This window comes from Scylla paramamosain, chromosome 10 (genome assembly GCF_035594125.1).
Source record: "Scylla paramamosain isolate STU-SP2022 chromosome 10, ASM3559412v1, whole genome shotgun sequence".
Lineage (NCBI taxonomy): Eukaryota > Metazoa > Arthropoda > Malacostraca > Decapoda > Portunidae > Scylla > Scylla paramamosain.
In genome coordinates, this window is record NC_087160.1 from 25,879,432 (window position 1) to 25,891,791 (window position 12,360).

The 12,360-nt window shown below is 37.7% G+C and overlaps 1 protein-coding gene across 1 annotated transcript in view; it reads right to left on the reverse strand.

Moving 5' to 3' along the window:
- Positions 1–9,898, reverse strand: part of LOC135104542 (nuclear pore complex protein Nup155-like) — a 21,688-nt gene extending 11,790 nt beyond the window's left edge. Inside the window, 11 exon segments of the mRNA XM_064012116.1 lie at positions 111–301; positions 791–952; positions 1,469–1,560; positions 2,509–2,660; positions 2,937–3,047; positions 3,375–3,523; positions 3,947–4,110; positions 4,560–4,656; positions 5,788–5,913; positions 6,979–7,166; positions 9,815–9,898. Of these exon segments, the coding sequence (XP_063868186.1) occupies positions 111–301; positions 791–952; positions 1,469–1,560; positions 2,509–2,660; positions 2,937–3,047; positions 3,375–3,523; positions 3,947–4,110; positions 4,560–4,656; positions 5,788–5,913; positions 6,979–7,156 (1,422 nt within the window). The 5' untranslated portion in view covers positions 7,157–7,166; positions 9,815–9,898.
- Between the last annotated feature and the right edge of the window lie 2,462 nt (positions 9,899–12,360).

Here is a 12,360-nt window from a genome sequence, read left to right on the forward strand (position 1 = left end):
CTAGGCACAAAATCTTGTGGATTCAACAATTAATAAAGTATACAAATACATCCTAACACTGATGTAAGATTTTATACATTACAATAGACAAATATGAAAGTAATACATACTTGAGAAGTTGGAGGATTCAGAGCTGCACACCACAGCTTGGGTGTGACATCAGCCAATGCCCACACATAGCCATCCACAGCAAGAGTGCTCTGAGACTCAGCCAGAATATGGTGGTAGGGATATTGGTCGCTACTCATTGTCCAAACTGTGTCAGCTTCATTACTTTCATTAGAGCAGAGAATACACATACCTGGAAAATGGAAATGCATAAAAAATAAATAAATAAATAAATAATAAACAAGTAACTTACATTTAGCAGTGTTAATCCAAAATTTATCCTGCAGCCTGAAGCCATGTTATTCTTACATACCAAAGAAAAAGCATGGCTGAATGCCCTGAAATAATTCAAGCAGTGATTACTTTGTAAATTTTAAGAGCATTTATCCCCTTTGAATTTGATATCCCTCAATTGTCTGGTTTAACTGGAATGGGGTCAATGACAATATCTATATACCAAGCTGATATCATAAAATAAGGATAGCAAAGAAAGATCCCCCCACACCCCATATACATTCCTTTGACTTCAAAAGAAATTAGCCCCAGGACTTTTACAGACAAAGAAAACACTGCTGTACTCTTGACACTTACAACTCATATATTTTAACATGAGCATACACATTCTGGCAAGTGGAATAGTTTTGAGATGTAGTCATAAGTATAATTAAGCTTGCCACCTTACCATGGGAATACAAAGCCTTGTGGACCTTGGTGGGCCTGTACACAGTAGCATTGGCAGCAAACCCTGGTGGCAAACGTACATGTAGTAGTGTCAACTGATAGGGTGCTTGGCTAGGGTTACCATTCAGCTGTCCTGTTGTGTAGTAGAGTCGGACTCCTGTGCCTGTCAAAACATGCATATGAACCTCTGTTCTCTTGATAAGTAATTTCCCCAAACACAAAAACTGAGATATAAAGAATGAATATTCACACTAAATATGACAAATTCAAGCAATACATTTATCATATTCTCCCCAGGAATACTGGCCAAGGGCAACAAAACTTAAGAGGCCCACTTAGGTACCAATCCCTATCATGTTTCATACTGCATCTTTGCTTTGAAACATTTATTTAATTTTCAAAGTTATTTAGGATTCATTTCCATAATTCTGAGTGTAAAGAATATTACACATGAAGACTGTATACTTTTAAACTGTAAATTGTGTTTTATGAAAGTTATGGAGAGGAAATGTGTAAAGTACAACAACAACAACTGTCCTCAGAACACTCCAAGAATGTTACCAAATGCTAATTTGTGCATGGACAGCACTTATGGAAACTTTTTTGTCATGACCATTCCCTGAGAGAAATATAAGGAACACAGATAACTAGCTGAATCAACAATTACTTTTAAACTTACCAGTGACAACTACCAAATGAATGTGAGGGGATTCAGAGGTACCAATAGGACACAGGCTCACTACACTCTTGAAATTGGTTTTGTCCACAGTTCTGGAATATGCATAAAAGTACAAGAAGGTACAGCCACTCACTTACAAACATCCAGAGATAAGAACAAGAATTTCTTCAAGTCCAAACTCTCTTTTATCAGGTTCAACTTTACCATATGCCTCCTGCCTAATGCCACTTTTGACTGCTACCCAGACTGTGCAGCGGCATAGCAAAGGAGAGGCACCATGTTTGCACTCAACTCTCAACTTGCTAAGACCTGATCAGTTGTGCTCCAAGATTTTCTTATTTTCCAACTTTCTGATCATTAATCATGGCTGGTGACAGGTGTAAGGCTAGTGATGATAGTGACAAAGCTATCTAAATGGAAACTAAGTAGACCACAACATAGAAACTTGTTAGTGGAGAAAAATGGTATATGTGGCCTACACTTACAGCACAGCAATACAGTATTTGTACAGTTTATAAATTTGTTTGGTTTTATTATGTGTACAGTATCTTTATCACTATGTATTGTACAGTACTGTTTTAACACAACTTTAATACATTATCCAGGCTTATATTCAACTCAAAATATTTTACAAAGTAACAACTTACAAATGGCTGTCTGGAACCTAACTCATTCCTAAGTCTGGTGGTGTCTGTCCATGCTTTTTGAATCAAGTTCACTGAATTATTTTTTAGTATAGGAAAAGTAATAGCACTGTGAGAGAGAGAGAGAGAGAGAGAGAGAGAGAGAGAGAGAGAGAGAGAGAGAGAGAGAGAGAGAGAGAGAGAGAGAGAGAGAGAGAGAGAGAGAGAGAGAGAGAGAGAGAGAGAGAGAGAGAGAGAGAGAGAGAGAGAGAGAGAGAGAGAGAGAGAGAGAGAGAGAAAATCCTTGGAAGACAGACAATATTTATACTCATATGAATAATAGCAGTTGCTCAGTATAGATAACTCCCATGTAGAGGGATCAATAACTGACAACAAAAATACATCAAGATCACTTACTTGGCAACCTGCAGAGCAGCATTCATGATGTTGTTGTGAGGGACAGATACCACTCGAGAGGTGCTCTTCCCATCAGCTCCAAGGTAGTACACTGTCACTGTGCCGCGGTCACTCAAAGTATAAAGAATGTGCCGGCTGTCATCCACTTCCACCTTTACCAATACAGTAAAAATTAATTAACAAAAACCAAAAAGGTTACTTTACCATCAACACATAGGTCAAGTTTTAAAGTCAAGCATTGAAGAGTAATGTAGCTTGAGAAATAATAGGTTGAGTAACATTCAGTTCCAGTTAATATTCATTCATGACATGCTTATCATACAAACAGCATTTATCTGATGATAATGCTTAATTCCCTTTCATCAATCTTGTCATATGTGATAGTTCTATTTCAGAATATAAGGTACTGCTTAGTTTTCTTTCCTCACCTGATTAATGGGATCATCCTCTGAGAAGGCAAGGAAAGGAAGGAGGTAAGAAATAGCTGATCTTGTGTGATTAACCTTTTGGCACTTGCGACTGAACCACCCTTCTACGGCCTGCAAGAAAGCCAATAATTAATTAGAGGAAAAAAGCGCAAACAAAACACATAAATCACTATCACCTGCCTCCACCAAAATTTAAAAGTACAAACAAATTCTCCCTTTGTCATCATTACTGTCAATGTAAACTGGATTAGCTGATAGTCATCTACAAATAAAAACAATATAAGGAATGATCATATTACAAGAAAACTATTATTACATGATGCCTTGATCACAAGTTAAGTGCTAAACTCAAATCATATAATGATGGAGATCAAGTTTATGCAAGTCTATGTAAATTATATAAATTCAAGTCTGACCCAATCTCTGAGAAAGCCACACCTGATACACAAGCTCATAGAGGCAGCCATCCTTGGCGCCCAAGAAGATGCGTCCATCTTGCGTGCCCTGGATGGTGAGCACATAGGAACCATCGGTGGGTAGAGAGAACAAGGGTTCTGGCAGCAGGTGCATACCAGAGCTGACCTCAGCTGCAGGCACAAGGGTATCAGTGTGTAACTCCTCACAAGAGTTTTATATATCAAGCTTAGTTGAATATCTAATGGCTACATCAACTAAGAACTGAATATAGTGGAAATTACACAATCAGTAATCAGTATATTCCCCTAAAGTAAATAAATAGTAGGCTACACATGAGTATTCCATCCAGATAAAACAGCTGTGATTATCGGTCCAAATGTTCTCAAGACTGTCACATGATATTTTTTTCAATATCCATAAGATTCACCACCATCTCCTGTCATAATTCCCTTCCCTGAAGTGATCAGTTGATACCCTGTGGATCCCTATCACTACTTGGACCTGGACTCACTACACCACACATGAGGCACAATGCTCAATAAAATGGAAGATTATGTAAACCACCAAGCATCAGGTACATAGTGTCTACTTACCTTCAGAGGGCTGGGAGAACGACACTCCAAGGAGGACAATTTCTGAGGTTGTAGTGAGAACCAGGAGGTGCTCTATATATGGCTTGAACACACCAGCTTTGGGTTTTACCAGTCCTACACTTAAGATTGTTTCATGGAGACCATCAAAGTATGCTAGATCACTCCTGGAGAGAGAGAGAGAGAGAGAGAGAGAGAGAGAGAGAGAGAGAGAGAGAGAGAGAGAGAGAGAGAGAGAGAGAGAGAGAGAGAGAGAGAGAGAGAGAGAGAGAGAGAGAGAGAGAGAGAGAGAGAGAGAGAGAGAGAGAGAGAGAGAGAGAGAGAGAGAGAGAGAGAGAGAGAGAGAGAGAGAGGAGAGGAGAGGAGAGGAGAGGAGAGGAGAGGAGAGGAGAGAGAGAGAGAGAGAGAGAGAGAGAGAGAGAGAGAGAGAGAGAGAGAGAGAGAGAGAGAGAGAGAGAGAGAGAGAGAGAGAGAGAGAGTTAGGAACATTAAGATGCAGCAATTAAGTTACATAAGGCACTCTTCTGATGTTACTACTGACTAATGAGTAAGTTATTTATATCAGTGTTGAGCAAAAATAGAAGTAAAGAAGATAGAATGGTACTGGCACACTCACCCATCTTCATACATCCAGACATAGATATCACTGTCGATGGTCAGCCAGGCTCGGTGTATCTCAGGAAACAATCCCATCATACAGTTACATTTCATATCTATTTTAGATTTAAGAAAAATACCTCAAGCTCAGAATATAGTTCACTTAACAAAATCGTTCAACATCTATATCCATTCATCCCCCCCATCCTTTCTCTCTCTCTCTCTCTCTCTCTCTCTCTCTCTCTCTCTCTCTCTCTCTCTCTCTCTCTCTCTCTCTCTCTCAAAGTACAGATCCTTTTACATATATACTGGATCCACATCTAAATGCCACAGTAGGCTAGACCCTATGATTAACACATTAACAAAATTCCAGTCCTATGCAGTTGAAGGGGCATACTCTTCATCTTAACTTTAGGCATCTTCAGTAGTGTCACCAAGTCAAATGCTTTGGTCACAAGGCATACAGAAACATACACACCCAGGGTAGTGTTACTTGTCATTTCACATTAAAAAGAACCTGAAAGTGACATAAGGCAAGGAAAAGAAGGGAAGATGCTGTGTTTTCTGGTGATATTTTGCATCTTTTTGACTGATAGGCAGTGTTGTCCAACTCTATTTCTTGGTTGTGACTTTAATCCCAGAGCAGTGCTGTTTTTTCATGTGTTAGTGCATTTTTTTGAGTCACCTCTAACATAATAATGTGCAGGTGAGGAAATAAGTATTTTTGCAATGTTATAGTTGATATTAAGCTAAAACAAAGAGAAAATTAAAGTTGGCTCAGAACTCATACATGCAAGCTCTAAACATGACCGCAGGTCACCTCACAAATCTCTCCTCTGCTCTGTTTGCTGCTACCCTGAAAAGCTCCTCTTCCCAAGAAAATTAACCAAGAATCTTAATGGACAAGTCTATTAATACTTCTTCCTGTATTTTACAAAATTACTACCTGGGTTGGTGTAAACAACTTTTTTCCCAAGGGCAGTGGGGCCTGTCATTTGGCAGCAGGGCTGTGATTCGTTTTCAGTACCAACACACCTACAACTCAAACACTGTATGCTGTGCCAGACCACTAGTGAAAATGCCTTTTCTTTCACATGTAAGTGGATTTGTCATTGTAACTACTTTTAACTCCTTAAAATAATATTTCTTTTATTCATATTTCAGTCCCTGCATACACCATTCATAACCTCTTGGTGTGCCCTCCACATTCTCTTTGTACTTAAATAGCACACTTGTCAAAAGGATACGTTGGAAGTGGTACATGAGTTCAGATGGCAGAGGAACTTTGCGGGTGGTGTGATGGTGGCGGGCTGAACGCACCTCACCGCTGCTGGGGTAGTCACTTTCACTCAAGCCACTAACAGTTGGAAAGCCTGGGGAAATGCACACATAATTAATATGATGCAGTTATTTTTTAATCTATCTGTCAATACACATAGTATATACATATCAATATAAACATACATCATACACATTATCAAATGATAACTCATGATTTATGAACAAGTCATGTTTCTTAAGAACATCTGCATATAAAAATTAATAAACTGGAATCAACTGTAGTTTTGTAGGTTTTACATTTCATAAATTTTCAAAATTAATTTGGCAATATCTAGAGACTTATTCATAAATATGAATTCTGCATTTGTAACTCAGAATGAAGAGTAAAATTATTTCATTTGTCAGGGATCCACTCAAGCAAATAAGTAGAAATAAATTAAGATAAGGAGTAAAATTATTTAATTTGTAAAGGATCCATTCAATCAAATAAGTAGAGGTAAACTACAATTAAAAAACTGAGGAGTCACAAAAAATTTTCAAGTTATGAATACATACAGTATATCTTCTTCAGAGGAACACTATCTCGGTTTGGTGAAGGCCTGACTATTCCAATGATCAGAAGAGCTAAACTACACAGGTGTAGCCAAACTAGGCAGATCCACAGAGAGGAATCAGACCCAACATAATTATAAGCCTGCCAAGACACAACATGCAAGCATGGAGTGATATCTATCTTAAACTCTCAGAACAAAGTCCCCAACATTCCTATAGTGATCCTGATCCATAGCAATGATATATTAACTGGCCACAACAACAGCCTGGCCAGCTCTAAAGCATGGGGTGCACAGAATTTCTGGAATCAGACAGGTAGACTTTGAAGCCTTTGGAATCTTGGTCATATAAAATGTTACATTCCCAACTAGTGAATGGGATCCTTAAGACCAAAGATCTCACAGAACAACACACAAGGATGACAATCAAAACATCATAAAAAAAAAAAATGAAACTGTCAGAAACCATAAACAAAACAAAAACAAAAAACATAAGATATTTGAAAATACATCAAAAGACTGAAAAATTCTACACAAGGTTACAAGTAAATACTCAGTTACAGGCATTGTACTAACAAGACCACAAGTGCCTCATATTGCGGATACCTTGTGGAGCAACTCTGAGGCGTTCAAGGAGCGAAGGAAAGCTGGAGTCATAGCTGAGGTGTTTGTCAATAAGACCACATGCTACCTCCAGGTCCTGCATCTCACCCCCACCGCCACCACCACCACCACCATCTCCAGTACCAAGATTGAGGGTGGAACTCAGTGTGTTCTGCTGCATTGCTCAAGATCTGTAACATAATGGGTATTAGCTTAGAATCTTATATTTTTAACACTTCAAATAATTTTTAAAAGATATACAGGGAGATCCTGTTATACGAGAATCCAATATACAAATGCTGCATAGTGACTACATCCAAATACATCATTTGAAACATTGGGATACCAAACACCTTATTGTACCATCAACATTAATGATAAAACAATATATCTCACCTTTGACAAAGGTCACTGAACCTAATTCATTTTTTGCCATCAGTTATGTATTTCATCATACAAGAATTCACCACACGAGCAATTTAAATGGAATCTAAATGCTAGTATTATCAGGATCTCCTTGTAGTCTAATGCTGCAAAGTGATTACATCCAATTTTATATGTAAACCATCATTACTATAACCACAATCAACTCAATGAGGCAACACAAAACACTTCCTAAACAATGTCACTGCCTTTTGTAACCTATAACCCTGGCAGTGCAATTAGATACAATACTTATTAAAAACAGTCAGAATGAAGTATCAATACACCTTGATTTTCCTCCCCTTTCAATTAGTGATTGCTTCTCAAATATGTGCAATACATGACCACTTTCCTTCCTTATGTGAGTGCACAGCATGTCACATCAGTCCCTCTTCTGTGACTGAGATCATACCAAAGAACCTATTATTGTAATAACCTAAACAAAGCTAACCAAAATAATCAATCTTAACCTCTAAGGTCATTATCCCCAGCAACTTACACTTCAGATGTGATGTCAGCATTACCATAAATTTTATGTGTTGTGCATATAGGATAAGAAAAATACACAAATAAATGTAAATAAGTAAATAAACTAATATATAAACAAAAACAAATAAATAGAAAAAATTGTCAAAATAATTAAGAATAATAATTGGGCATGTGGATGCCCATTACACTAATCTACCTCATCAGAGGCTGTGCCTCACAAACAGAAAACCTGTTATCACTAGCAGAGATACATGAATTGAACATCTCAATAATTATCAAGATTTTAAGCATAGCTGTATACTTTATTTTAGTTCTTAAATTCAACCCTAATGCCCTTCTTATATACGATGACTTAACAGCAATTATCAACAGTGTCAGAGCTTGTAAGAGATGGAGAAATTAAGCCATATCAGTCAGGCCAACAACTTATTGTTATTTGTACGAATCTTAAAATGAAATCCCTTGCACCAGCCGCTCAAGGTCTTGTAATGGGCACTTAATAGTAACCTGTCAGCCAAACACTTAGGGGCATTTAAATTAAATCAAGCCTGACATCCCATCAAATGACTTCACCCACTACACCACATCAAGTAACTTAATTAAATGCCAAGGTCACTTCTACATATTTTGCTGACCCATTTCAAATATCAAAATATTCAGAAAACACAAACAAGATTTTGAATCTGGAGGATGTAGTTTGCTAAAATATATAACTTACTTTTGATCTGTCCCATCAGTTTCTCATTAGCTGCTATTGTTGATATTTTAATTATCAGTTGGTATGACTTTCACTGGAAGCCTATTGGAAGTAAAAACCATCCTACTGTACAGTCATAATGTTTGTTTAAATTTAATAGGAAGCTTTCACCATCATGCCATCAACACTGAAGCACAACAGAATTTGCACAACTATAAGGATTTAGCGGGCAGTCATCATTTGCAGGTTTTATAAAAACCTAGTTTTGAAAACCCCCTCGTTGTTACATGGCAAAGACTGACACTCAGCAGGCAGTGTGACTTTCAGGATCCACACAACTTCGTTATTAGTAATATTTACTTCCCAAACCTGTAACTCAACTTTCCCATCAGGCCAACAAGCTTGTGCACTATTATAAAAAGATTCGGAGAGGAAAAAAAAAAAAAAAAAAAATGAAGCACAGTATGATGCAATTTTTGGTTTTATTATAGTTTAAGCCATTACACACTACGTGGTAATAACCTACCTCATTTTGTTCTTCTCACTATTCACATCATTTCTAATGATTACACTACTTGTCGGATATTAATAATAACGCCACAATAGGCCTGGGAATGCACAGCGCTCTCAACTTTTTCTAAGTCCACAGGTAAATATAAATGGTGTATTGTTGCCTGAACTTCAGTTGTTAGGTTAGGTTAGGTTAGGGTTTTATTATAGTTTAAGCCTTTACACACTACGTGGTAATAACCTACCTCATTTTGTTCTTCTCACTATTCATATCATTTCTAATGATTACACTACTTGTCGGAAATTAATAATAACGACGTGGGCCGTGGGTAGAGATTGGGGACATTGGCTTAAACTATAAATTTACCCAATTTTTATCCTTAAATTTCCCGTGGCTTCAATTTTCTTAACGTTTTCTCAAATCCTAATCGAACCTGACCTAACACAACCTGCAGAGTCTAAAGAGGAACCATACGCCATTCACAGTATTCAAAATCCCACACCAACTATTTCCCTCCGTCAGGTTTGAGGCATTTTGTCTTCATCCTGGGGACGGTTGAGGCCGTGCATTACTCACCACTGACAACCCTAGCGCCGAGGTGAAGCGTCCCACACTGCACTATAACCTCTCCCTCACACACTCTACATGACATCTTGCTCACTTACTTTCTATGATGAACGTGGGCAAGAACAGTTGATGATTGCAGAATGTTTACAAACCTGATACCAACGCGCGCTGCCGCCACTCACGTTCCGACAGCTTCCGTGACTCTGACTTCCACTGACTACTCACTTTTTACAAATCTATTCTGCTTCTTTTCTCTACTGATTTGCTTTCTCATAAATTTACGCTCTATTATGATATATGCTTTTGTACATTATTTTTTTTTTAATTACGACAAAATAACAAATGGCACTTTAGGGCTTTCCTTTCTAACGGCAATTTCTGAACGAACTCTCAATTCTTTACCCCCCACGTGATATATATCTATTTACTTATTTTAAGTTTGATCATATATATATATATATATATATATATATATATATATATATATATATATATATATATATATATATATATATATATACATTTTTTTTTCTTAACGTAGGAGGGACACCGGCCAAGGGCAACAAAAATCTAATAACGAAAAAAAAAAAAGCCTACTGAGATGCCGGTCCCGAATAGGGTCCGTAGTGGTGGTCAAAAATAGAAGAATAAGTGTCTTGAAACCTCTCTCTTAAGGGAATTCAAATCATAGGAAGGTGCAAATACAGAAGCAGGCAGGGAGTTCCAGAGTTTATCAGAGAAGAGAGTGAAAGATTGGGAATATTGGTTAACTCTTGCATTAGAGAGGTGGACATAATTGGAGTGAGAGAAAGAAGAAAGTCTTGTGTAGCTAGGCCGTGGGAAGAGGGAAGGCATGCAGTTAGCAAGATCAGAAGAACAGTTAGCATGAAAATAGCGGTAGAAGATAGCAAGAGATGCAACATTACGACGATGAGAAAGAGGCTGAAAACAGTCAGTCAGAGGAGAGGAGTTGATTAGCCGAAAAGCTTTTGATTCCACCTTGTCTAAAAGAGCAGTATGAGCGGAACCCCCCAGACATGTGAAGCATACTCCATACATGGACGGATAAGGCCCTTGTACAGAGTTAGCAGCTGGGGGGGAGAGGGTGAGAAAAACAGGCTGAGACGTCTCAGAACACCTAACTTCATAGAAGCTGTTTTAACTAGAGATGAGATGTGAAATTTCCAGTTTAGATTATAAGAAAAGGACAGACTGAGGATGTTCAGTGTTGAAGAGAGGGCCAGTTGAGTGTCAATGAAGAAGAAGGGATAGTTGTCTGGAAGGTTGTGTCGAGTTGATAGATGCAGGAATTGGGTTTTTGAGGCATTGAACAATAATAAGTTTGCTCTGCTCCAATCAGAAATTTTAGAGAGATCAAAAGCCAGGCGTTCTGTGGCTTCCCTGCATGAAATGTTTACTTCCTGAAGGATTGGACGTCTGTGAAAAGACATGGAAAAGTGCAGGGTGGTATCATCAGCGTAAGAGTGGATAGGACAAGAAGTTTGGTTTAGATTATTAATGAATAATTGGAAGAGAGTGGGTTACAGGACAAAACCCTGAGGAACGCCACGGTTTAGGAGAAGAACAGTGACCGTCTACCACAGCAGCAATAGAACGGTCAGAAAAGAAACTTGAGATGAAGTTACAGAGAGAAGGATAGAAGCCGCAGGAGGGTAGTTTGGAAATCAAAGCTTTATGCCAGACTCTAACAAAACCTTTTGATATGTCTAAGGCAACAGCAAAAGTTTCACCCCCCCCAAAAAAAAATAAATAAATAAATAAAATTATATATATATATATATATATATATATATATATATATATATATATATATATATATATATATATATATATATATATATATATATATATATATATATATATATATATATATATATATATATATATATATATATATATATATATATATATATATATATATATTGAAACATTTTTTAAACTATGCCTATAGAAAGAAATGTCCAGTTATTGTAACTGTTTTCTCTTTCTGGAGATCGACCACTGTCAGTTCTCCTATATTAACTTATACGTAAGTCAATTTTTCTTTTTGGCATCACCAATACTGAATTACTGTTCTTTCTTGTTGCGTGCTTTCTTCCTGATATTCAGAACCAAACCATTAAAATTTCCCTGTAAACGATTTATCGATGCATCATTTTGCATTCTGCATCATTTGCAGAAAGTACACATAATTACTCGCCATCTTCATAAATCAGAGCAGCTTCATCAGCGACTAACTAGTTTAACCAGTGCTTCCCACTCTGACTGGAGAGAGAGAGAGAGAGAGAGAGAGAGAGAGAGAGAGAGAGAGAGAGAGAGAGAGAGAGAGAGAGAGAGAGAGAGAGAGAGAGAGAGAGAGAGAGAGAGATGATTTATTTAAGAACAGCATTCAGTTCACATAAGCAGCAGTGTCCTCCATGCTATGTTGTCCCGCTGAACTGTGTCTTGCACTGGAAGGGTTGTTTGCAGGATGCCATCTACTTCTAAATTGACTATGTCTCGTAGTGGCAGGTGTGCCGTGGAACTTTGGAGGCGAGATGGCTGAGATGCTGCATTTAGCCTTACGTATAGTTTTGAGGATTTATTTAACTGCGAGGTGATACTTACGGATCAAGACTACTCGACTAGTCTGTATTGTCTACTGTTAATGACAAACCTGCAAACACAATGACGCTTA